The sequence below is a fragment of the Eumetopias jubatus genome, unplaced genomic scaffold, assembly GCF_037043125.1.
Source record: "Eumetopias jubatus isolate StellerSeaLion01/CBP00866 unplaced genomic scaffold, mEumJub1_p1.0 scaffold_6, whole genome shotgun sequence".
NCBI classification, from domain to species: Eukaryota; Metazoa; Chordata; class Mammalia; order Carnivora; family Otariidae; genus Eumetopias; species Eumetopias jubatus.
In genome coordinates, this window is record NW_028274812.1 from 59782176 (window position 1) to 59808209 (window position 26034).

General features: G+C 34.6%; 1 protein-coding gene across 1 annotated transcript in view; it reads left to right on the forward strand.

The window, feature by feature from the left end:
- The window catches only part of ASCC3 (activating signal cointegrator 1 complex subunit 3), a 338572-nt gene that overhangs the window by 289774 nt on the left and 22764 nt on the right, over nt 1-26034 (forward strand). Inside the window, exon 37 of the mRNA XM_028104151.2 lies at nt 17878-18102. Coding sequence (XP_027959952.1) covers nt 17878-18102 — 225 coding nt within the window. The remainder of the gene's footprint in view (nt 1-17877; nt 18103-26034) is intronic.

Sequence of the window (26034 nt, forward strand, 5' to 3'; positions counted from 1 at the left end):
TATTTCTTTCAAAAATATAAGAGCAAGAACACCTCCCAACTCATTCTATAAGGTCAATATTACCCTACCACCAAAACCAGATGAGGACATCTCAAAACTACGGACTGATGTTCCTTGTGAATATAAATGCAAAAATTCCTCAACAAAATGCAAACCAAATCTAGCAGCAAGTAAGAGGATTATACACCATGACCAAGTGGAATCTATCCTGGGAATGCAAGGTTGATTTAATGTCCAAAAGGCAATTAATGTAAGTCATGTATTAATAGAATAAAGGACAAAAACTGCATGATCATCTTAATAGACACAGGAAAAAAATTGTCAAAATCCAACACCCTTTCATGATGAAAACACTCAACAAAGTAAGAAGAAAAGCAAACTTCCTAAATCTGACAAAAGGCATTTACAAAAAATCCACAGCTAACATCATGCTAAATGATGAAAAACTTGATACTTTCTCTCCATGGTCAGCAACAAGGCAAAGATGCCCATTCTCACTGTTTCTATTTAATATTGTACTAGAGACTCGAACTAGGGCAACTAGAGAAGAAAATATATTAAACACATCCAATTTGGAAAAAAAGTAAAAGTATTTCTAATTGCAGATGACCTGACCTTGTATATAGAAGAGCCTAAGAATTCACCAAAATAACTATTAGAGTTAATAAACAAATTTAGCAAGGTTTCAGGATATAGGATCAATATACAAAAATCATTTGTATTGTTATACTCTAGAAATGAACAATGTGGAATAAATTTAAACAAGGAAGCACAAGATTTGTGCACTAAAATCTACAAAAGGCTGTTGAAGGAAATTAACGATCTAAATGAACAGATGTCCCATATTTATGAATTGGAAGACTTATTGCTAAATGACAATACTCTCCATATTAATCTACAGATTCCACACAATCCCTATTAGAATCCCAGCTGACTTTTTGGCAGAAGCTGAGAAGCTCATACTATAATTCATATGATAATGTAAGTAACCCATAATAGCCATAGCAATCTTGAAAAAGAAGAGCAAAGTTGGAGGACTCACATTTCTTGATTTCAGAACTTAGTAAAAGTGAGTATAATCAGAATAGTGTGGTAGTAGCCACAGGATAGACAGATCGATGAATGAAATAGAACTGAAAGTCCAGAAATAAACCCTTATATGTATTGTCAATACCAGTGTGCCAAGACAGTAAAATGGAGAAAAAACAGTCTTTTCAATAAATGCTACTGAGAGAATTGGATATGTACATATAAAAGACTCCTTCCTCACACCATACACAAAAATTAACTCTTAATTGATCATAGACTTAACTGTAAAAGCTAAAACTGTAATACTCTTAGAAGAAAACATGGGTGTAAATTTTCCCTACCTTGGGTTGGTGATAGCCTTTTAGGTAAAACACCAGAAGTACAAGCAACAAAAGGAAAATAAAGCTCTTGTGCTACAAATGATACCATCAAGAAAATGAAAAAATAATCCATTGAATGAAAAAAAGTATTTGCAAATCATATATCTGATAAAGGACTCACATCCAGAATATATAAAGAACTTTTTCTCAATAATAGGTGGCTCCGTTAAAATTTGGGCAAATGATCTGAATAGACATTTCACCAAAGACGTACAGATGTACAGATGGCCAATAAGCACATAAAAAGATGCTTGACCTCATTAGTTTTTAGGGAAATACAAATCAAAAGCACTTCATACCCATGAGGGTGGTTATAATCGAAAGGACAGGCAACAGCAAATGTTGGCGAGGATATGGAGAACTTGGAACACTCATACATTGCCACTGGAAATGTAAAATGGTGTGGTCACTTTAGGAGAAAAGTTTGGCTGTTCCTCAAAATGTTAAGCAGAATTACCATGTGACACACCAGTTTCACTTCTAGGTATATACCCAAAGGGCCTGAAAAACTTCAGACAAAAACCTGTACACAAATGTTCATAGCAGCATTATTCATAATAGCCAAAAAGTGGAAATGAGTAAACGTCCATTAACCAATGACTAGGTAAACAAAATGTGATATATCCATAGAATGGGTAACAGCTGATTCTCACAGACTAGCTCTACCACTCACTGGTCCCCCCGCCTTTTTTGTTGTAGAATTTTCTCAGTAGTTCTCTTGATATTGTTTCTTGTAAACTTTAAAATAACATTTTTAGCTTAAGAAAAAAATGCACTCCTACACATGTATAGGTTACCCAGAGTCTGGGGAGAAGAAACCTCTTTATTGGGTTTTACCATCCTCCTCAAATTACCATCTTACTTCCTTTCTCCCATTCACTGACAAAATAAAAAATGAGATCTCAACCTGCTGTTGCCATTTCTTTCCCATCCATTCATTCTTAACTTCCTATAATCTGGATTACTGTCGTTTAAAATCTTCAGAGGTCCAAGAGGGCCTAACAACCCAGTGCTTTGATATCCTTGATGTCTTTATTTTTAAAAATGCACTTTCACATCTTATCCAGTTCTTCTTCTTAATGGTTTGATACTGGTCCCTCTTCCTGTGCCTACCCCTAGTTGTTCTCCAAATTCCATGTGAGATAAAATTGCTCTCCTTAATGCCAGCCATAAATTGTTTGTATATCAGAATATACTGGTTTCTTTAACATTTATTATGCAGTTTGAATGAAAATTTTAAAAGCTACAGTGACAGAATATTTTCAATATTTTCTCCTTTTAATCTATAGTAATTGATAACAAGAGTTACTATTTTAAAGAGAGTTTAACATCTTTATTTGAGGTATAATCGATATATAATATGAGTTCAGGTGTACAACATAATGATTCAATATTTGTATATATTGTGAAATGATCACCACAATAACTCTAGTTAACATCTGTCACCATATGTAGTTACAAAATTTTTTCTTGTGACACACTTTTAAGGTCTACCTTTAACAACTTTCAAATATGCAATATGGTGTTATTAAGTACAGTCGCCATGCTAAATGTTACATCCCCATAACCAGCTCCTGTCTGGATTCTCATCACCCCATTCCTGAACAGTCTCCTAAGTGATCTTTCTACTTTAGTTTCTCTCCTGTTTAATTCACCCAACTCCTCCCTGCCAGTTTATCTGTCTTAAAGGAACATTTCTGCCCTTAAAAATCTGAACTTACGTAAATAATTAAGCATTGTTTCCTTAACCTAGCTGTCAAGGCCTTCCTTTTTACCAACACCATCCATTAGACTTTTACAGATCCAGCTCCCTGTTTCTCCTGATGAACCTTCTTACTTTCACCTTTAAACATGCTGGATATATACTCAACTTCACACCTTTGCTTATGATTCCCACCTGGACAATGTGTCTAACATTCATCCATCCATCTTGATTCAGCTCCCTCTTAAAATATTCCCTAAGTCAGAATCAGTAGTTATTACTACTTTTTCTAAGACACCAGCATTTGTTTCATTCATCTGTCAATCACTCCTGTATTGTGATTATTTCTTATATATCGGCCTATTTTGATATTTCACTTGTAGATTTGTTTAACTTTTTGTATATGTATTGCTTAACTCCTGGAAGAAGAATATTTCGTACACATTAAATAGAAGAGTTTTATATATATATATTTTTAGTGTTTTCATGTGTTTGTTTTATGTTTGATAGAATCTCATAGCCTATATAGAAAGGCAAATTTTAAAGAAAGTCACTCTAATAACTATATGAAGTTTTAAAGGCAGAAACAAGGTAATAAGAAAGTTTGTTTAGCTTTTAAAGATAAATTGCAAAGTGTGACATTTAACTAAACACAATTATTACATTTTGCTACTAATCTCACTTACTCTCTTTTAGGATTCAAACATGATAGCCTCAAGATTTTTATTTTTTAAAAGAAAAATATCTAAACATTGTTAAGCTATAAGACATTTTTATTACATCCTCCAAAACTGAGGAATTTTTTTCAGGTTTCATCAAAGAGCAATTTTTTAAGGACTTAGGTATAAGTCCTGGGAAATAGAAGTTTCTGGTGGAATTCTTACCACTGAAATTATTTTAAGTACAACAAAGTTACTGGTACCCACTATTGAAAGATCCCTTAAAATCCAGCTGTCAACCAGGTGGTCATTCTTACAATGGAAAGAATAAGGTGTTGTTTCTTACTCATATTTATTTTTGGCAAGTGATTCTGTGCTTGCCTTAATTGTTTGGAGGCCAAACATAGTCCATAAGTTTAAGACATTGATACAAATCAGACGCATATACTCACATAAGCCCTGAAAGGAAACATACATAGTATGTTTGATACTTTATCTTAAGCAAATTGTGTATATATTGGATAAATATTTTATCATTGTTTTATTAACTAGATCTTAATTTTCTCATTTTCCAATAACTTTTATAACCAAGGGCTTTTTCTTTTTTACTTTTTTCTTTAACCTGGAATGTTCTTAAGTTCATTCCTAGTATACATTTTACTGAATTTTGAGGTCATTATAAATTCCAGGTAAGTCTGGTTTATAGCAGTCTTTTAACTTAGAGATTTATTTCATATAGTAGTAAATGATTTATTCAGTTTGAATAATTTTAATAAAAGTACAGCTCATAAGTATCAGAAGCTAATTATATATATTTGATTTTAAAAAACAAGTTATTATCACACTTAGTTTTTTAGTGTATTAATGATTGAAGAATAGGTAATCTGATGTAATAAAGATAAAAATATGTGGCATATTTTCTTATCACTTAAAATATCTGGACCCGCCTTGGTAAATGCCAGATTATTTTTCAAATATTGCTATAAAATATATAATATACAATTAATTTATACTTCAGAAGGTCACAGAAATTAAACTGGGTTTCTATTCAGGGAAATTTACTGAAATGCTTTTTCTACAGCTTCAGTGGCCAAAAGACAGCACTGGAATGTGAGAAACTAATTTTGGTTTGTTTTAACGCCTCAGAATGTTACAAATTAATCAAGTGCTACTTAAAGTCTAGAACTCATTAACTTTATAAGTTCTACTTTTCCCATGACAGAGATTAAGTTATAGCATAAAGCTTCTTTAGTCTCTCACATTGATCAGGTTGCCATCCCCACTGTACAAGGGCCCTCTTATCTGCTAGTTAGTGGATTCAGTGTAGGCAGCGATGTGTGCAGTGACTTAAAAGTACTAGTTTACCTTATGCAACACTTGTACAAGCCAAGCATGAACTCATTCTGGCTGTTTCTTACCTCTGCAGTTTGCTTAAGTACAGCAAAAAATATACCTAAACACACACAAACAGCATCCACTTACATACTCTTTAAAGAAAAAGCCTAAGTAGACTGTAATAAGCTTCTTATTTTAACAAATCTAAAAGGTAAGCTGTACAGCCAATGCATTTAAGAGTCACAAGAATATGTAAGGTTTATATATTGAATAAAGCTACCAGAACCCTAACTAAACCCAAGTGCCAGCCAATCACTGAAAAACATTTCTCAGCAGTATAGATATGCCACGTTCTTAGGAGAACAAGCAAAGTAAGTTAGTGATAAGATGGTGTGAACAAACCATTATGTAAGAGTATATATCCCCAATAAACTTAAACCAGTGCAAATATATAAGCAAAATGTAGCTTGTATTACATACATTTTTTTTAATTTTTTACTTTATGTGGAGTAGCTGAGTTTATGGCATTTGTAGAACAGATTGAGATTTGTAGTGACAAGGGAAACAAAATAAAAACTATTGAGTGAACAGCAGGGCCCATTTGATGTGATTATGAAAGATGTTTCTTTATTCTGTTTTTTTTCTTTTGCAATCTAAAAACAGTAGCAGGGGGTTGCAAGCAGAGTTCATCATAGGTTGTCAATCACTGTCATTTAACATTTGCAGGGGAAGATGTCTTTATACAAGGACAGCTGGGCAAATCAGAGACATAGATTTGCAGTTAGTAGGCTGTCCAGCCTCCACTAAATAAACAAGGACAGGGCAGACAGACCAGCCTCTCTCATAAAAATATAATGGACTCCACTGACCTCGCTGCCCTCCATTCAGCTTCAATCCCAGTTGCATAAAAGCTTCACTGCCCACTTTCAATTTCCTTTAATTACCTACATGATGTAGATAAGAAAATGAACCTCACTTGTAGTCAGTGATCACACACAGGAAATTAACTAGACAAGTTGTTTAAAATTAGAGGAGTAATTTGGAGGTAAATAGAGTGTCCTACTGAGGAAAAAGTGGCTAGAAAAGGGTTTTTGTTTGCTTGTTTGTTTTTAAGCAGGGATTTTGATTATTTTACTAGCTCTCTCTGCTGATCCTGGGATTGCTGCTTTTCTAATCAATCTAAACTAAGTAAGAAATCTCCTTTGTAAGTATTCTGAAACATCCAGAATAAAATACTTGAAGGAGCTAAGAGCTAAGTAGAGTGATGAAACAAACATGCCACATTCTAAAGAGCTTAGAAAAATTGTGAACTGGAATTCCAGGAATAAATGATCATGGTTTTCACAGTAGGGTCTGGCAGAGAAAGTGAGGATTAAATAGCAGTTGTCTTCAGTCAGTCTTCATTTCAGATTGTTTCTCTCGTCCGTAATCAACACACACACACACACACACACACACACATACAATTAAATACCAAGAATATTCTTTATTTATTCTAATAAATCTAAAATATTTTCCATTATTCTTGGGATTCATGGCACTTGAGTTTTAATTCAAAAATACTGTAGGGTTTCAGAGTCATGTAACAGTAGTACTTCTTCAGAAAAGTTGCACCAGGTGTGTAATATAAATCATTCATTCCTTTTCCATCTTTCCACAACATTTTGAGTTAGCTCACTGAGGTACACTGAAAAGAGCATATTTCCTTATCACACACTGATGTGCTTTTGTGAACATTTAATTAGTATGGATTTAAAAGAAACCTGATTGGAGACTAGAGATTAAAGCCTGCAATATCAAATCTATGGTTCAAGAGGATACAATTCCTGAATATTTTATCTTTGACTGTCTCTTGTATGTATTATGAGAACATTGTCTTTCAAAGAACCAGTGTTTTCTGTAACACAGTTACATAAAAATTGTATGATTACTTGGATAAAATGAATGTGCCACTACTAGTAAAGCATCAGCAAAAGAAAAATCCTGTTTCCTTGAATCATTTTTAAGAATCATATTTTTAAAAGTGAGTTAATTAACCGTAATTTTGGTTAATGAAGTATATTTACATAATTGTAAACAAAGATTTACAACTGAAAACTGTAGAACAAAACTCAAATAATTGAATCTTAAACTTCAGCTAACATCCTGTAGGGTATCAGATGTGGAGATCATTATTATCATAACTCCTAACATTTATACCAAGTCTTATAGTTTTTGAGTGTTTTATAAACACTGTCACACCAAATCTTCCCACCAAATCCCAATTTAAGGTAAGGAATTTGGGACTTAGGGAGGTTTAGTTACTTTCAGAGGTTCACTAAAGCTTTAAATGGCAGAGCTGAAAATCCACCTGTTGTATGAATTCCCAGATCCAGTGTTTTCTCTGCCTCCTCACACCATCCCATACCACCCTCATGGTCTACAACATTTCTAAGGGGATTAATTACTTACTACATTCTTTGGGTCCCCTTTAATTCAAACACTGGGAGCAGAAATGGAGGGGATCCTCAGAGGAAGTAATTACTTTTGATGAGGCCTCAGTTAATTATGGATAATTTTTAACTACAAAAACTATTATTGGTTTGATATTTTATGAATATTTATAAATCAAATGTCAACTCCTTTGAAGATCTCAAACACATTGCATGTGTCAAATTTAATAATGAAACATACATTACTTATCAAAAGCATATATTAAATAATAAATTCTGTGTAAGCATTCTAGCCTGTGTTTTCCTCTAAGAGTCAGTGTCCCTTTTTGTAATTCAAATTTGAAACTTATCACTCCTACCTTCTTTATCAAAAAAACATTTTTTTTTTTACTTTCTTTCAGTCCAGTCTTAAACTCCTCAAAGATACCTTACCTGACCCACTGTCATTTGAACCTCCCCTTCCTTATACTTGTCCAGTTGTCATTTTACATTATCTATGGTCAATTTTAATAAAGGTCTGGCTCCCCCACTGGACTGTAAAGCTTTGTGAAGGTAGGTGGTCATGCCTCTGGTTTTATTCACCATTGTATACCCAATTATAATGTATGCTGAATAAAAATTAGGTAAACAAATGGCCCAGCATACTAAGACCATGTACGTTGTGGTAATATATTATTTACTTTAGTAAAAATTAAAATGTATAGCTTTTGCAAAGAAATTAAAGAATCCTGAGTTTAGAAAGATTGCTTCACGCATTGAGAAAAGGCATCCCTAAATTAAATTTTTTGGTAAGGTCACTGTCTTTGGGTAATCTACAGTAAAGATCTGATGGTCCCATTATTAGACTTAGAAGGATCTCTCTTCTGTACGACATTTCTTCCAACCTAAAATGTACTCAGCTGTTAGCAGACTCATGTGATACTGATACTGCTGGCAGTGAGCAAATTCACAATCCTACTGAAGCAGGGGATTAAAGCAATAAATGGGGTAATTCAAGCAGAATTGGCATGGTTTGGAGAACAGTGGAATCACATCTTACATGGAGTTTAGATTCTAAAGTAAGCAAATACAACAAAAAGCACTGAGGATCAAATTTACCTGAAATGACCCCAAAAATACAATAAAATGACTGTAAGTAGTCAGTCCTGTTCAGATATACTGCTTCTCAGTGAGTTCAACACCACTAATTTTTCCTTTAGCACTGGGGCAGATCATTGTTTCTTTAGTTTAGCATCAGATGAAGGAGTTTGCTTACATTAGAAGTCATGCTTTATGAAGATGTGTATCATGCGCATCTTTGGATGCTAGAACCACAGAATACAGAAAGATGTTCACACTTAGGTATTTGGCAACTAAGCCTGGGAAATGCCTAGTTTATATTGTTGTTAATCAGTCAATCTCCCTCTATCTCTCTCTCCCTCCCTTCCTCTGTGTGTGCTTTGGGGGGTGGGGGTGTAAAGCATATAATCAAATTTGAATAAGATTATACTGAGGAGAGTAGATTACTTAGATAATACCATTAGTGCTTTTAGCCAAATTCTTACTTTCCGTATAATTTTTCTTTAATTGAACTTTTCATATAATTTGTAAGCCTAATCCTGTTTCCTACATATCCAAAACCTAGAGAGCCAATTCAGTTTGCAGTATTAAAATAACTACTGATTTTCTTCTGCTAAAAGATCAGAAGTTGTATTTAATGAACAGTAGAAAGAAATCTAAATATGAATAAAATGTTAGACCATGAAACAGGTTTAAAGCTTATTTCTTCTCCCTCCACCTCCATCCAACTATCTGGATTATTACCCTCTCTTTAAGTGTATTTTGTATGCTTGACAGAAAGCTCCAACTCACTGAGTGTTCCCAACTTCTCTGCTATTAATAGCATCATCATTCTCTTCATCCCTGAGGCTTAAACCTCAGACCCCTCCTTATCTGTTTTTATAGATCTGCTCATGTTATTTTCTCTGCATGGAATGCAAGGAATCTCTCTCCCTCTGTCCTCTTCTACAAATTGTTCTAAGCCTAGAACAAACATTGTCTCTTTTGGGAAACTTTCCAGCACACCCAATTCATTCCAAGTGCTCTTCCCTAAATAACAGTATTTTATTCTACACTTAAAATAATTATTTATATAAATTTTCCTCCAATATCATTTTAATTTCCTTGAAGGAAAAGGTCACATTTTTAGATTTCTGAACCACCGTCTTTCTTACGTGCTGTTCATTTTTTCTTAACCATTTGGCAAGCCTCGAATAAGTGGAAAGTCACTGATAGGGATTTGGATGGAGTCCAGATATTACATTGAGATTGATCGGCCATCACGTGATGATGCTTCAGTCCTGAAATTCACCTGAAATCAAAAATAATATAACTGTCATGTATAACTGGTCCTTCTTTAGCAGATGACTTCAGAGAGAACAGACAGGAAAGAGTTGAAATGGCATATGAAAGGAAAACCAACATGACACATAGGGACAAAAAATGATTAATTGCTAATATGTCAGCATACACATTTTTACACGAAGCAGTCCAAAAGGTGAAGCTAGCATTTAAAATAGTATAGAGTTGCTGTGATATTTTTGACTAATGCAAAGCAAAATAAGATGAATCATAATTTTAAAATATTTATCTAGTTCAGTTAAACAATATTTCAGATATTCATTTAAAATATTTTTCAGCATACTATATTAAATCAATTGAAGTTATTTTTAGACTCTTTTAGTCTCTTAGACTCATGATTTTCCTTCCCACTATAGGACTTTTGTATGTACTGTTCCTAGAATACTTCACTTCTCTCTTCATTTAGTTAATATCTGCTGATCTCTGTATCTTATCTTACCTGCCTTTTTCTTCAGGAAGCCTTTATGACCTTACTAACTCAGTCAAATTTCTTGGCTAACCTCTGTCTTGCTTCTGTACGTTTCTTCTTCGTAGCACTTATCACCTTATTAAATTTGCATTTATTTATGTGATTGGTTGAATAATGTATGTCTTTCTCATAAGGCAGATAGTCAACAAATATTTGTTTAAATGAATTTATTCCTTTTCGTTTTTAAAATAAGAATTTGCCTCTTAATATAGTCTGAATTTTTATCATAAGGATATAACTATCTTTTTAGTAGTCTTATAGTATATTCTTAGCATACAGTAAAGGCACAGGTTTCTGAAATTCTAAGTCAAGCAAAAGAGGAAAACATACATGGGTAGTAGAATACTCTAATGCTTTCATATTATTGAATTCCAAATGATACAGTCTTCAGGGGTTCCATCACACAGTTTTTTTAACTAGGCAGGAATTCTGTGCCTATCAGGTGCAAATGAGAAGTTATCTCATACCCCTCTGTGAGCTTTAACTCCCTCGCCTCCCCACCCTGACCCCTTCCCTAGACAACCACCAATCGGCTTTGTCTCTGTAGATTATTGCAAATCCTAGACTATATACTCTGTTTTTGATCTCACTTCTCTCATCATAATTATTCTGAGATTCATCCATATTATGGTGAGTATCAATAGTTCCTTCTTTTTATTGCTGAGTAAAGTTCCAGATGTTCCATGATTCATTGTTTGTGTATAACACCCAGTGCTCCATGCACAACGTGCCCTCTTTAATACCCATCATCAGGCTAACCCATCCCCCCACCCCCCTCCCCTCTAGAACCCTCAGTTTGTTTTTCAGAGTCCATAGTCTCCCATGGTTCATCTCCCCCTCCAATATCCCCCCGCCCCCGCTTCATTTTTCTCTTCCTACTATCTTCTTTTTTTTTTAACATATAATGTATTATTTGTTTCAGAGGTACAGGTCTGTGATTCAGCAGTCTTCACAATTCATAGTGCTCACCATAGCACATACCCTCCCCAATGTCTATCACCCAGCCACCCCATCCCTCCCACTCCCCCACCACTCCAGCAACCCTCACTTTGTTTCCTGAGATTAAGAATTCCTCATATCAGTGAGATCATATGATACATGTCTTTCTCTGATTGACTTATTTCGCTCAGCTAATATCCTCCTGTTCCATCCACGTCATTGCAAATGGCAAGATTTCATTCCTTTTGATGGCTGCATAATATTCCATTGTATATATACACCATATCTTCTTTATCCATTCATCTGTCGATGGACATCTTGGCTCTTTCCATAGTTTGGCTATTGTGGACATTGCTGCTATAAACATCGGGGTGCACATACCCCTTCGGATCACTACACTTGTATCTTTGGGGTAAATATCCAGTAGTGCAATTGCTGGGTCATAGGGTAGCTCTATTTTCAACTTTTTGAGGAACCTCCATACAGTTTTCCAGAGTGGCTGCACCAGCTTGCACTCCCACCAACAGTGTAGGAAGGTTCCCCTTTCTCCGCATCCCCACTAACATCTGTTGTTTCCTGACTTGTTAATTGTAGCCATTCTGACTGGTGTGAGGTGGTGTCTCATTAAGGTTTTGATTTGGATTCCCCTGCCGCCGAGTGATGTTGAGCTCTTCTTCATGTGTCTGTTGGCCATTTGGATGTCTTCTTTGGAAAAATGTCTGTTCATGTCTTCTGCCCATGTCTTGATTGGATCATTTGTTCTTTGGGTGTTGAGTTTGATAAGTTCTTTATAGATTTTGGATACTAGCCTTTATCTGATATGTCATTTGCAAATATCTTCTCCCATTCTGTCAGTTTTCTTTTGTTTTTGTTGACTGTTTCCTTTGCTCTGCAAAAGCTTTTTATCTTGATGAAGTCCCAATAGTTCATTTTTGCCCTGGCTTCCCTTGCCTTTGGCGATGTTTCTAGGAAGAAGTTGCTGCAGCTGAAGTCGAAGAGGTTGCTAACTGTCTTCTCCTCTAGGATTTTGATGGACTACAGTCTCCCATTTAGGTCTTTATCCATTTTGAGTCTATTTTTGTGTGTGGTGTAAGGAAATGGTCCAGTTTCATTCTTCTGCATGTGGCTGTCCAATTTTCCCAACACCATTTGTTGAAGAGACTTTTTTCTATTGGACATTCTTTCCTGCTTTGTCGAAGATTAGTTGACCATAGAGTTGAGGGTCCATTTCTAGGCTCTCTATTCTGTTCCATTGATCTATGTGTCTGTTTTTGCGCCAGTACCATACTGTCTTGATGATGACAGCTTTGTAATAGAGCTGGAAGTCTGGAATTGTGATGCCGCCAGCTTTGCTTTTCTTTTTCAACATTCCTCTGGCTATTCGGCGTCTTTTCTGGTTCCATACAAATTTAGGATTATTTGTTCCATTTCTTTGAAAAAAGTGGATGGTATTTTGATAGGGATTGCATTAAAGGTGTAGATTGCTCCTAGGTAGCATTGACATCTTCACAATATTTGTTCTTCCAATCCATGAGCATGGAACGTTTTTCCATTTCTTTGTGTCTTCCTCAATTTCTTTAATGAGGATTTTATAGTTTTCTGAGTACAGATTTTTTGCCTCTTTGGTTAGATTTATTCCTAGGTATCTTATGGTTTTGGGTGCAATTGTAAATGGGATCGACTCCTTGATATCTCTTTCTTCTGTCTTGTTGTTGGTGTATAGGAATGCCACTGATTTCTGTGCGTTGATTTTATATCCTGCCACTTTACTGAATTCCTGTATGAGTTTTAGCAGTTTTGGGGTAGAATCTTTTGGGTTTTCCACGTAAAGTATCATATCATCTGCAGAGAGTGAGAGTTTGACTTCTTCTTTCCTGATTCGGATGCGTTTTATTTCTTTTTGGAATCAATTTGTCAGTTTCTACCGTAAGGGGAATAAAAGTCTGCTGTGGTTTTTATTGAGATTATAGTAAACTTTTACTATACTAAAAAGATCAAGTTTAGGAGAATTAGGATATATCTCTCTCCATTTAGTTAGGTCCTCTAATTTTTCTTAGCAGTGTTTTGTAGTTTTCAGTGTACAGGTGTTTCATGGGTTTTTTTTTTTTTCAGATTCATCTCTAAGTGTTTCATATATTTTATGCTATATATTTTTTCATTTCTGATTGTTGGTTGCTGATATACAGAAATATAATTATACAGTTAATTTTTGTACATTAATCTTATATCCTGCAACCTTGCTAAACTCACTTACTCTAGATTATTTTGTAGATTCCATTAGGTTTTCTACCTTGATGATCATATCATTTACAAATGAAGACAGTTTTACTTCTTTCTTTTCAATCTGTGTTTCTTTTATTTCTTGTCTGATTGCACTGACTGAAACTTCTGGTGCAGTGTTGAATAGAAATACAAAGAGAAGACATCCTTGTCTTATTCCTGATCTTAGGGGGAAAGCATTCAGTTACTGTTAAATATATTAGTTGTAGGTTTCTCAAAGATGAAGGTACCCTTCTTTTTTAATTTGCTGAGAGCTTTCATTAGGGATGGATGTTAGATTTTGTCATATATTTTCTTCTGCATCAACTGAGGTGATAGTGTTTTTCTTTTTAAGTTTATTAATAAAGTGAATTATATTAAATGATTTTCAGATATTAAGACAATCCTGCATTCAGTCAGTCACTGCACTTACATAGTTGAATGCTCTGTTGTTAGGCACATACACACTAAAAATTATGTCTTCCAGGTGAATTGACCCCTTTATCATTATGTAATTCCCTTCTTTTTCCCTGATAACTTTCCTTGCTTTAAAGTCTGCTCTGTCTGAAATTAGTATTAGCTATCCTTGCTTTTCTTTTGATTAGTGTTAGCATGGTATATTTTTCTCCATCCACTTACTTTTTTAATCTATATGTGTCTTTATACTTAAAGTGGGTTTCTTGTAAACAACATATAGTTGGGTTGTGTTTTTTTATCCACTCTAACAGTCTCTGTCTTTTAATCATCTAGACCACTGACATTCAGAGTGGTTACTGTTACAGTTGGATTCATATCTACCATATTTGTTACTGTTTTCTGTTTGTTGCCCTCGTTCTTTTTTTAAAAAAAAAGATTTTTATTTATTTGAGAGAGACAGAGAGAGCACAAGGGGGGGAAAGGGACAGAGGGAGAAGCAGACTCCCCACTGAGCATGACCTGAGCTGAAGGCAGATGCTTAACTGACTGAGCCACCAGGTGCCCCTTCTTTGTTCCCATTTTTGTCTTCCACTCTTTTCCTGCCTTTTGTGGTTTTAATTGAGCATTTATGTGATTTCACTTTCTCCTTTATTAGTATATCGGTTATACTTTTTCTTTTTTTAGTGATTGCCCCAGTTTACAATATACATTTACTACTATTCCAGTTCCATTTTCAATTAACATCATACTGCTTCACAGGTAGTGTGAATACTTTATAATAACACAATAATACTAATTCCTGCCTCCTCTTTCTTGTATCATTGTTGTCATTCATTTTACTTTATATAAGCATACACAGACACACACACACATACACTCACACAAGCATATATATGTAAGATATATACATAAACATACATAATCAAATACATTGTTGCTATTATTATCTTGAACAAAGTGTTAATCAGGTCAGTTAACAATAAGAAAAATAAAAGCTTTGGGACACCTGGGTGGCTCAATCTGTTAAGTGACTGCCTTCGACTCAGGTCATGATCCTGGAGTCTGGGGATCGAGTCCCACATCAGGCTCCCTGCTTGGCGGGGAGTCTGCTTTTCCCTCTGACCCTCTCCATTCTCATTCTCTCTCGCTCGCTCTCTCATTCTCTCTCAAATAAATAAATAAATAAAATCTTTTAAATAAAAAAAGAAAAGAAAAAGTAAAGCTTTATGTTATCTTCATTTCTTTCCTTTATTTAAATTGTTTCTGACCTATATGATTTTCCTTCACTCTAAAGAACTTCTTATAAAGTATCATGTAAGTCATGTCTACTGGCAACAAATTAACTCAGTTTTTATTTGAGAAAGTTTTTCTCTTTCACTTTTGAAGGGTAACTTTATAGGGTACAAAATTCTAGGTTGGTGAGTTTTTTCTGTCAGCACTTTAAATATTTCATTCCCCTCTCTTCTTGCTTGCATGGTTTTTGAGAAGTCACATATAGTTCTTATCTTTGTTCCTCTATAAGGTGTATTTTTCCTCTAGCTCATTTCAGGACTTTTTCTTTATTTGGAATCAAAGTTTGAAGATGATATGCCTCAGTGTAGATTTTTTGGATTCATTATGCATGGTGTTCTCTGAGCTTCCTGGATCTGTGATTTGGTGTCTGACATCAATTTGGGGAAATTCTCAGTCATTATTGTTTCACATATTTCTTCTGTTTCTTTCTTCTTGTTCTGGTATTCCCACTATGTGTATGTTATACCTTTCATAGTTGTTCATAGTCCTTGGATATTCTATTCTGGTTCTCTCAGTCTTTGTTCTCTTTGCTTTTTAGTTCTTGAAGATTCCATTGATAATGTCATTTAGCTCAGAAGTTCTTTTCTTAGCCATGCCCTGTCTACTAATAAGTCCATCAAAAGTGTTCTTCGTGTCTGTTACAATGTTTTTTGTCTTTAGCATTTCTTTTTGGTTCTTTCTAGCATTTTCACCTCACTTTACATTGCCCATCTGTTCTTTTTTTTTAAGATTGTATTGATTTATTAGAGAGAGAGAGAGAGAGAGAGAGAGAGAGCGCAAATGGGGGGAGGGGCAGAGGGACAAGCAAACTCCCTGCTAAGTGTGGAGCCTACCTCCGCGCTCTATCCCAGGACCCTGAGATCATGACCTGAGCTGAAGTTAGATGCTTAACCAACTGAACCACCCAGGCTCATCAGTTCTTAATGCTGTCTAGTTTATCCATTAGAGCCCTTAGCATATATTAGTTGATTAGCAACTAATTATAGTTGTTTTAAATTCCCAGTCTGGTAATTCCAATATCTCTGCCAGTCTGGTAATTCCATTATCTCTGCCATTCTGATGTTGGCTCTGCCTATTCAAATTGGGTAGGTTTTTGTTTTTTTTTTTCATTTTGTGGCAGGGTTTTTTGTTTTTTTTTTTTACCTTTTGCTATATCTTGTAATATTTTCTTGATACCCAGACATAATGTACTTTGTGTAAAAAAAAAAACTGCTGTAAATAGGTCTTTAGTAATGTGCTAGTGAAGTGGGAAGAAATATGCTATAGTTCCATGATTAGGTCTCAGTCTTTTAGTGAGCCAGGCCTCGGGTCCGTGAACTTCACAGATGTGAAGTGTTTCTCAGGTTTTTTCTCCCCTCATAGACAGGACAGGATGACTACAGTGGCTGAAGTTGGGTATTTCCCTTACCCCAGGTCATTTAAGCTCTAACAGTACCTTAGGTTAGGCTGTAGTTAACTAGTTTCTCCTGAGAATAGGCCTTGTTAAGAACAGAATTCTCTGGCATATTTCAAACTGGAAACCCCCTGCTAGAACCTCCTGCTGGAAGCTCCAGCAAATTTTTCTCTGATATTTCCCATAGGAATCTGGCCAAGCTCCTGAAGGTAAATTTCACAACATTTTGGGGGTTCCCCTAAGACTGGCTCCTCCTGGAGTTTTTAACTCTGAGTTGTCCACACTGATCCTCCAGCAATTAAACAATTACAGCTCAGGTTTTCTTACTTCAGCACTGGTTCCCTTGGTGGTTTCTGCTCGTGAGTATCTGCTTCTGTTAGCCATGACTCCCTGTATTTGCCTATGTCTCCAATCTTGGGGGCAGCAGTTTGCCCCATGTCCTCTTCTCTTTTATGGATCCAAGAAGAGTTGTTGATCTTTCAATTTGTTCAGCTTTTTACTTGTTGTTAGGTTAGAATGGTGACTTCCACGCTCCTTACATGTGGAACTGGAAACTCTCAATTTCAAATCATTTTATTTTAATCTATTACAATAAATTTTAAGTTAATGATTCTTCTTTTCATCCTTTTACTTCACCAATCTTATCCTCAACCTCCCTGCCCCAGCCCTGCCATATTCCTTTCCCTCATCTTATAGATCTTAACTTAAATGTCATTGTTTCCAAGAAACTTTCCCTGACTGTCTAAAATAAGTAGGTCCCCAAACTGAATGTCCCTTCAGCACCCTGGACTTACCATATAATAACCTTCATTGTACTTTGTAGAACTTACTGTCCCTGAGGAACTCTCTTTCTGGTTCACTCCTGTGGCTCCAATGTTAAGTATATTGTGTGATGCCCAGCAGGTCCTCTGTTATTTTTGTTGATTGTATAAATAAGAAGAGCATTTCAGATATATTGTACATTACTAGCTTGCACTTACATATTAATAATAGTATTGAATAAAGCAAAGTTCTAAGGGGCATGATTGGTTACCTTATGGTTCTTCTAAACGATGTTTTAAATGTCAGTAGTTAAGCTAAGAAGTACATTAATTATTATACTTTTGATCCAACATTATTTTCTATATGTATATATATATATATGTGTGTGTGTGTGTGTTTTTTTTCCAGGATGCAGAAGAATACACAGATCTGCCAGTAAGACATAATGAAGATCATATGAATAGTGAACTGGCAAAATGTCTTCCCTTTGAATCTAATCCTCATTCATTTGATAGCCCTCACACCAAAGCACATCTCCTACTACAGGCACATCTCAGCAGAACCATGCTGCCCTGCCCAGATTATGACACTGATACCAAGACAGTCTTGGACCAAGCGCTCAGAGTATGTCAGGTATGAAAGTCTAATACTTATATTTTATCCCATCATTTCTGCTTTCTTCCCCCTGTTCTAGGATAAAATATACTTGCATTTAAAATATTTTATCATATCATTGTTGAGAAAAATCTAATGAATCAAATCAAGAATTTTCAAAGTAAAAGGCAAATATAAATGCAATAAGATGACAATTTCAGTTATCCATTGGATGAAAATTGAAAGTAAAAGTAAATGCCAGGTACTTTTCTAGGTACTGAGCATACAGCAGTGAACAAGCAAAAGACTGACTGCTGTTATGGGCTTTCACTTGAGATGGAAAAGACATTTAAAAATATAAGTGAAGGGGTGATAACTGCTATTTTTTTTAAGTAATAAAGTAGAATAAAGGAAATATAGAGAAAGATGGAAAGTGTTGTTTTTCACTACTTTAAATGTATTCAGGGACTGTCTTGCTTATAAGGTAACGTTAAAGAAAGGATTAAAAGAAAAGAGTGAGCGATAGGGTTATCCAAGTGAGTATACTCCAAAAACTACAAAAAGCTAGTGCCATATCTCTCATGTAGGAACTTACTTGGTATAGTCAAAGCAAAATAAAGGAGACCATTGTAAAGAAGGTGGAAAGGGGCACTAGAAGTGAAGTTAAAAAGCAGTGGATATGGAGATTATTTTCTCAGAGAAAATGGGGTCAGGTCAAGGTAGGGAGTTTGTAAACCGTTAAGGATTTTGGCTTTTACTCTGAGAGGGAAGCTGCTAGAGCAGTGGTTCACTAGTGGTTATGTTGGTTATTTTTATGAACATTTACCATGTTAATTAAAACTGAAAAATTCTCAAATATTTATTATGTTATTTAAAAATAATAAACCCATTATATGTTAATAGAAATAACATGATTTTTCAGGAAAAGTAACTATTTTCTAAGACAATAAAGAAAGTTAGTGAAAAGTATAGAATTTTTTTACATTTTTGCAAATATCTTTAATGTCTAGCTTATTAGAAGTCAGCTAGATTCATATATCTTCTTTTGCAATCAGTCTGTTACAATATGATGTTTTATGAAAAAAAGTATGAAGTATATGAAGAAAAGCCAGCCTCACAGAGATACGTAGTTTGAAAGGGGAAGAGTATTTTTTTATAGCCTTTTCAGGTAATTGGGGATATTCTTTTTTGACACTACATGGAAACTTGACATGCGGTTTTTCTTGAAAGTTGCAATGTGGAATCTGAAACCCTATCAATGAACTTTTCATACCTTGAGTGCTTTAGGGCTAGGCATGAAATGATGGTGGCTGGACCAGGTTGGTATGTGTGAGATTGGTTAGAATTGGTTGGTTTCCTGTATTCTTTTTTTCAGAATTAACAGAATCTGCTGATGAATTGGAAAATGGTTTTTAGGGAAAGTGAGGAGCCAGAGAGGTTTCCAGGGCTTTTCTCCTGAGCAAATGGAGGAATGGAGCTGCATTTACTGAAAGATGATTGGGAGAGAAGCAGTGTTGGTGAAGCCCTCCTAAGGGAGTGAGATTATGAGAGAGTTGATTTTCTACATTTTACCTTTTTTGGACATTTCTATAATAAAAAACAATTTTAAAAATTTCCCAAAAACTTAGGGTGTTTTTAAGGTGTACATGGAGGTACATTATAGTATCATTTACAAAATTAATGACTTGTAAATAACCTAAGTATCTTTCCAGTTACAGAATGCTGTAAAATATTACAATTTCATTTGTGAATTCTACATGTATGTAAAATATCTGTAAAATATCTGCAAATATACCTAGAGAGAAGATGCAGAATAGTGTCCACCAAAAGCCATCTCTAGCAGGATTGTGGGTGGTTTTTAATTTCTCCTTTATGCTTTTCTGAAATGTTTAAATGTTTTAAAATTAGCTTCTAAAATTTTTATTATCATAAAAAAATTATATCATCTAAAAGAATAGGAATATTTCATAAAATAGAATAAGTACAAACTTTCAGGAATTAGGGAAGTAAGGCTATAATAAACACAGATATTTTTTGACTTCCTTTTGTAAGCAGCACATGATTTACCTCTCTAGGAAGACATGTACACACATACCCCACATCTTCTTTATCTATTCAATTATGAGTGGACACTTGGGCTGCTTCCATGTCTTGGCTATTATAAATAATGCTGCTATAAACATAGGGGTACATGTATCCTTTGAATTAGTGTTTTTGTATTCTTTGGGTAAATAGTATTGTGATTGCTAGATCATAAGGTAGTTCTATTTTTAACATTTTGAGTAACCTCCATACTGTTTTCCACAATGGCTCCACCGGTTTACATTCCCACATCAACGGCGCAAGAAGGTTACTTTTTCTCCACAACTTCACCAACACCTGTTGTTTCTTGTGTTGTTGATTTTAGCCATTCTAACAAGTGCAAGGTGATACTGCATTATAGTTTTAATTTGAATTTCCCCGATGATAAGTGATGATGAGCATCTTTTCATGTGTTTGTTGGCCGTCTGTATGTTTTCTTTGAAAAAATATCTGTTCCTGTCTCCTTGCCCATTTTTAATTGAATTATTTGTTTTGCAGGTATTGATTTATACAAGTTCTTTATATATTTTGGATACTAATCCTTTATCAGATATGTCACTTGCAAATATCTTCTCCCATTCTGTAGAGTGCCTCTTAGATTTATTGATTGGTTCCTTCACTGTACAGAAGCTTTTTATTTTGAAGTAGTCCCGATAGTTTATTTTTGCTTTTGTTTTCCTTGCCTTAGGGAACCTATCTAGAAAAAAGTTACTATGGTTGATGTCAGAGAAGTTACTGCCTGTGCTCTCCTCTAGGATTTTTATGGTTCCAGATTTTACATTTAAGTCTTTAATCCTTTTTGAATTTATTTGTGTGTATGGTATAAGAAAGTGGTCAAGTTTCATTCCTTTGCATATTGCTCTCAATGTTTCCCAACTCCATTTGTTGAAGTTACTGTCTTTTGCCCATTGGAAATTCTTTCGTTTTTTGAAGAAACCCACACTGCATTTAGTAGTCATTTCTCTTAGTCTCCTTGACTTTCATGATCTTGGCACTTTTGGAAAAATACTGACCAGTTATTTTATAGAACTGTCCCTCAATTTGGGTTTGCCTAATGTTTCCTCATAATTGGATGGAATATATATATATATATGTTCACTGTAGTTACACTACTCCACTGTAGTTACTTCTTTGCCTTTTGAAATTAATATGTATTTTGTGGGGAGATGCTTTGAGATTTGAGATTATGCAAATATCCTGTTTCTTTCATACTTTGCCACATTATTTTCAGCATCCATTGGTGAATTTTGCCTGAAGCAATTATTACTATTCTGATTCTCTATTTCCATTTTCCCTGGAATTCTACTGGAAGGAAGAACTTGTTCTCTATTTACTTATATTTTATTCACTTATTTATTTATATAAGTATAGACTCATGAGATTTTGTTTTATTCTATTGGGTAAAATCCATTGCTATCATTATTTATTTTGCTGCACAGATTGTCTCAGCATCAACCACTGGGGCCTCTCACACTGGTTCCTGTATCCCTTTGACATGTACACATTATTATTTTAACATCACCTTGCAGTCTTCCATCTTGTATCTCTCCCTGCGCTAGCACTGGAATCAGCCATGTTTCCAAAGAGCCCTGGTTCTTTTTATTAGAGAATAGTTTAGAGACTAAAATCTGGAGGCTTGTTGACTCCAGCACTACCTGGGTATCTTTGCCTCTAGACCTACCCACTGGGACAAAGCTAGGAAATATAAGTATGCAGACAGACATCTCTGTCCATTTGCATATCTACTTATCTCTGTGTATATGTATATATGTGTGTGAAAACATTTGTATTTACAAAACCATGAGTTCATTTCTAATACCTCTAATTCCAATCCAGTACCAAAAGATTCATTTCACTCTTCTTTTTAAATTTATAAGTCCTTTCTCCACCTGTGAAAAACCTGGCTCTTATTATTCAAAACATATTTACTATTTCCTCAATCCTAGCATACTCCTGATGTTATTTTAGAATTACTAACCCTTTTTCCTACAAAAACCAAGTTTACTAGCTAGAGTACAATAGTTGTGTTTTGTTCTTTTTTTGTCCGTGGAAGCTCAACAGCTCTTTTTCTTTGTACATTTATACATACACATACTTCCTCTCTCATTTTTTTCTTTTGTAGATTTTTATCATGTTTTATACACTTTTTAACCTAATTATTTATAACATTATTCTTTAACACTAAATGTTCTTCTCAACATAATTTCTAATGGCTGCACTATATTCCTTCATGTGAAGGTCATAGTTTATGTAATGACACCCCTATAGTCATTGTGGTGGAATTTTCTTTATTATAAATTATTAGTTATGATCAACTTAAATGTTGAGTTGGCTTTTCAGATTTTAGGTTTATCCTAAATCCTCTCATTCCTGCAATTTGTAAGATTGTGATAAAAGTCAGCAAGCCAGGAAGAGAAAAGAATATTAGGGTTGCCATTGGAGAATTTGGGGAGAAAATCAAGAGTTGGTAAAATTTTCTGTGGCTGATTGACAATTTTATTATTGTACTCTATTTTTCTCATTTGATAACGTAGATATTGTTGGCCTTAAAAAGTATTGGTTCAAGCAGTTTTCCAAGCTGTAGCCCTGCTGGCTCATTGAAAATTATACTACCCTCGTGGGACATGAGCCTGACCTTGGGTCTATGTGTGGGACTCAGTGCCACCAGCTCTTACCATAAATCCAGTTCTGCTCTTGTTTTAGTATAGGGTGCTAGGCAAGTCACTTAACCCCTCAAGTCTGAGTAAAAATAACACCTTACCAGAATAGGGCATTAGTTAATGTTTATAAATTAAACAATGATTTGAGGACTCAAGGAAATAGGTCTATTTTAGTATTCTCATTCTTAGTAGTTCTTTTCTTTCCTTGCTTTATCATAGTCATTTACTCTAAATCTTTGTTATGCTCTTTATTTTATAGAAACATACCTTTTATGTCATTTAGATTATGAAAACTCTGTAGTCTTGACTACCCATGTCCTAGGGGATCTTTCACAAAAGAAAAACATTAGTTGCGTAGTCCTACTTCCCTGCTTGAAGTCAGAATGTACCAAACAGCCTGCCCTCCCTACTTGTACCCATTTGAAATTATAGATCTAGATCATTTGAGTCATTTTTTTGGTTTGGGGTACTTCTGTAATGGTTCCTTTTAACATGTTACTATTACTAGTATTTCCATTTCCATCCTGCTGAACAAAAATAAAAGTAAAAACTACTGTGCATATCTGTTTTAAAAATCTGCTTAAAATGTTCTAATTTATAAATTGAGTAATCACAGAATTGATTATTCTTGCCATTCACCTTTGAAATCCTCTTCTTGATCCCTGTTAACTATAATATATGTTTGTAAAATGTTGTAAGTGAAATGACATACTTTCTGTGCTGGATGTACCAAAGGAAAACTTTATGTTTTTTAGCTTTTATGAGAAGGTTACAAATAAGAAGTATCAAAAATTAAACTGACTTGCTGAAATTTTCCAAATTTTCCAAATTTGACAGCAAAGCCAGAACCACTGGTGTCTGGTGTTTTGATTAGCTCTCTGCTGCTTTTTTATCAAGAGACAAAGAAATTGTTGCTCAGAGAAGTTAAATAACTTTTTAAAGGTGGTTTGTCAAGGCAGTCCATACTGAAACCAGTGGAAATAGCAGGATTTTAAATCCTGATCTTTTCTAAGAAGTGCTGTAAGTTTTTACATTAAAATCATCTTCCTTTTTACTTAAAAATAAAATCTTTAAAATCATCTTCATTTAAATGAAAACTGTCTAAATAGAATATTGAGCCAAATAGTATAAGGGTACAGGTTTATATCTTAGCCACTCCCACTCCCTCCTATTTGGTATTTACAGCAAAACTTCCCAGTAATTGAATGCTTTCAGGTGTTTCATGGAAAAAGGGAAACCAGGGCTGGAGGAGCTGACTCTGAACTGAGAACCAGAGGGCTGTGTACTTCGAAGTACAATTCTGCATTCAGGTTGCTGGGCTATTTAGGAAAGTTTCTTTCAGACGTGGTAGAAAATAGATTGACCTGTCAGCTAATGCTGCTGCAGCCTAAATTTAATAGATCAAAATATCTGTGTGTATTTTAATATTAACTTTAAAAGACTTTAGCATCAGTGCCTTTAAAGACTATAAGATGATTCTATTATCCTATGAAAGAAGAACATACACAGAAATGTGACTATAGGTTGATTAGAAAGGTATCTGGAGACCTTTGCTTCCAAATTTAAATTGGAGTTAATGTATATAAATACCAAATTTGACCAGAATTATTTGGAGAATTGTGCACTATCCCTGCTCCCCACACCAAAAAATCACTGTATAATGATGGCCCATAAGACAGACCATCATTAACAATGATAGTGCTGAACAGTTTTTGAGAACTTTTCTTTGTACCAGGCTCTGTTCTACTTGCTTTACATTGCATTTGTTATAATAATCTAATGAAGTAATACAATTTTCCTCATTTTACAGATGAACACTAAGTAATTTTCCCAAAATCACATCAAAAAAGAAAAACAGTTTCAGCATAGGTCGGTATATGTAATAAAGGTATATCTCACCGGATTCCCTTTGTCTTATAAGGATGGATTTAAAAATTGTACTCATGTCTAGTAAGAATTTGTTTTAAAATATGAGAATTTCATAGGAATTTCTACTTTTTAAAACCAAGAATTCCCACTAGACTATGAATAATATTTGTAATTCATCACTCCCTGTTCATGTATACTCAAATCACCTCCACTTATTTACTCTAGTTCCCTTCAACAATCTACAGTTACTTTAACCAGTTTCTAAGAGCAACTTGTTAATATTGTTGATATTTGTAATTGCTTTATTATATCACTCTACAGTGTCCAGTAGATAGCCTGTTTGCCTTTTTTATATCAACTGCTTATGTTCTTTCTCAAGGTTTTTATATTATTCTAGAAATACCAATGAATTAACCATTTACTTCCCCACATTCTCCCCTGAAACTACAAAAATTGGAAATAATGGAAGAAAGATCAGATTATTGATACAACTGTCAAGGGAAAGAGAAATGCCATCATAATTATAAAATAACCCTGTAATGTAGTATATGCATACTAGAACAACCTATGCATAGATATACTATTAAAACACACATACGCACATTTTATGTTTCTATTTCATTCTTCAAAGTTGACCTACACTCCTTAGGTTAGGTTCTTGGCTTCTTTCACTGGTTAATCACCACCAACTAATGGGGCTCCCCCTGAAAGCAGCCTTTGTCCATCACACCAGTTCTTTTTGAAAAATTTCAAACTTCTAGCAGCGACAATCTCAGCGATTCCTTTCCCCAAGCTATAGAGCTACCAACACCCCAAAAGATAGCAGACATCTCTTTACTATTGAGGAAAACTGTAAAGTTCTATATTCTGTATATTCTGTATACCAAGCAAGGCACATGTTTATATAGATTGAATTCATGTTCCATTGTCCTAGTGGAAGTAGGCAAAGGTAAGCCAGGGGACCTGCTTTGATAATATTCTAGGTGATTCAGTGCCTAAAAGCTATGTTCTGGCAGGTAAGTTTCCATTGTTTTATAGATTCTTGCATCTAACTTAAATATAGGAGCTGCCATTTTGCATTATTTTCTTTAATGCCCAGGTCTTTTGGAACTACTGTTTTCAGCCTTTCTTCCCTTGCATACAGAAGATAATATGTAGCTCATATGCCACTCAAATTAATGTTAACATGCTTTTGTTCTTTTCGGTCTTTTTAGTACCAAGGCAGGAGAATTTTTTTCTTAATCATGATATAATTGACATACAGTATTACATTAGTTGCAGATGTACAAAACAGTGATTTGACATTTGTATACATTGCAAAATGATCACCACAATAGTCTAGTTACCATCTAACGTGTTC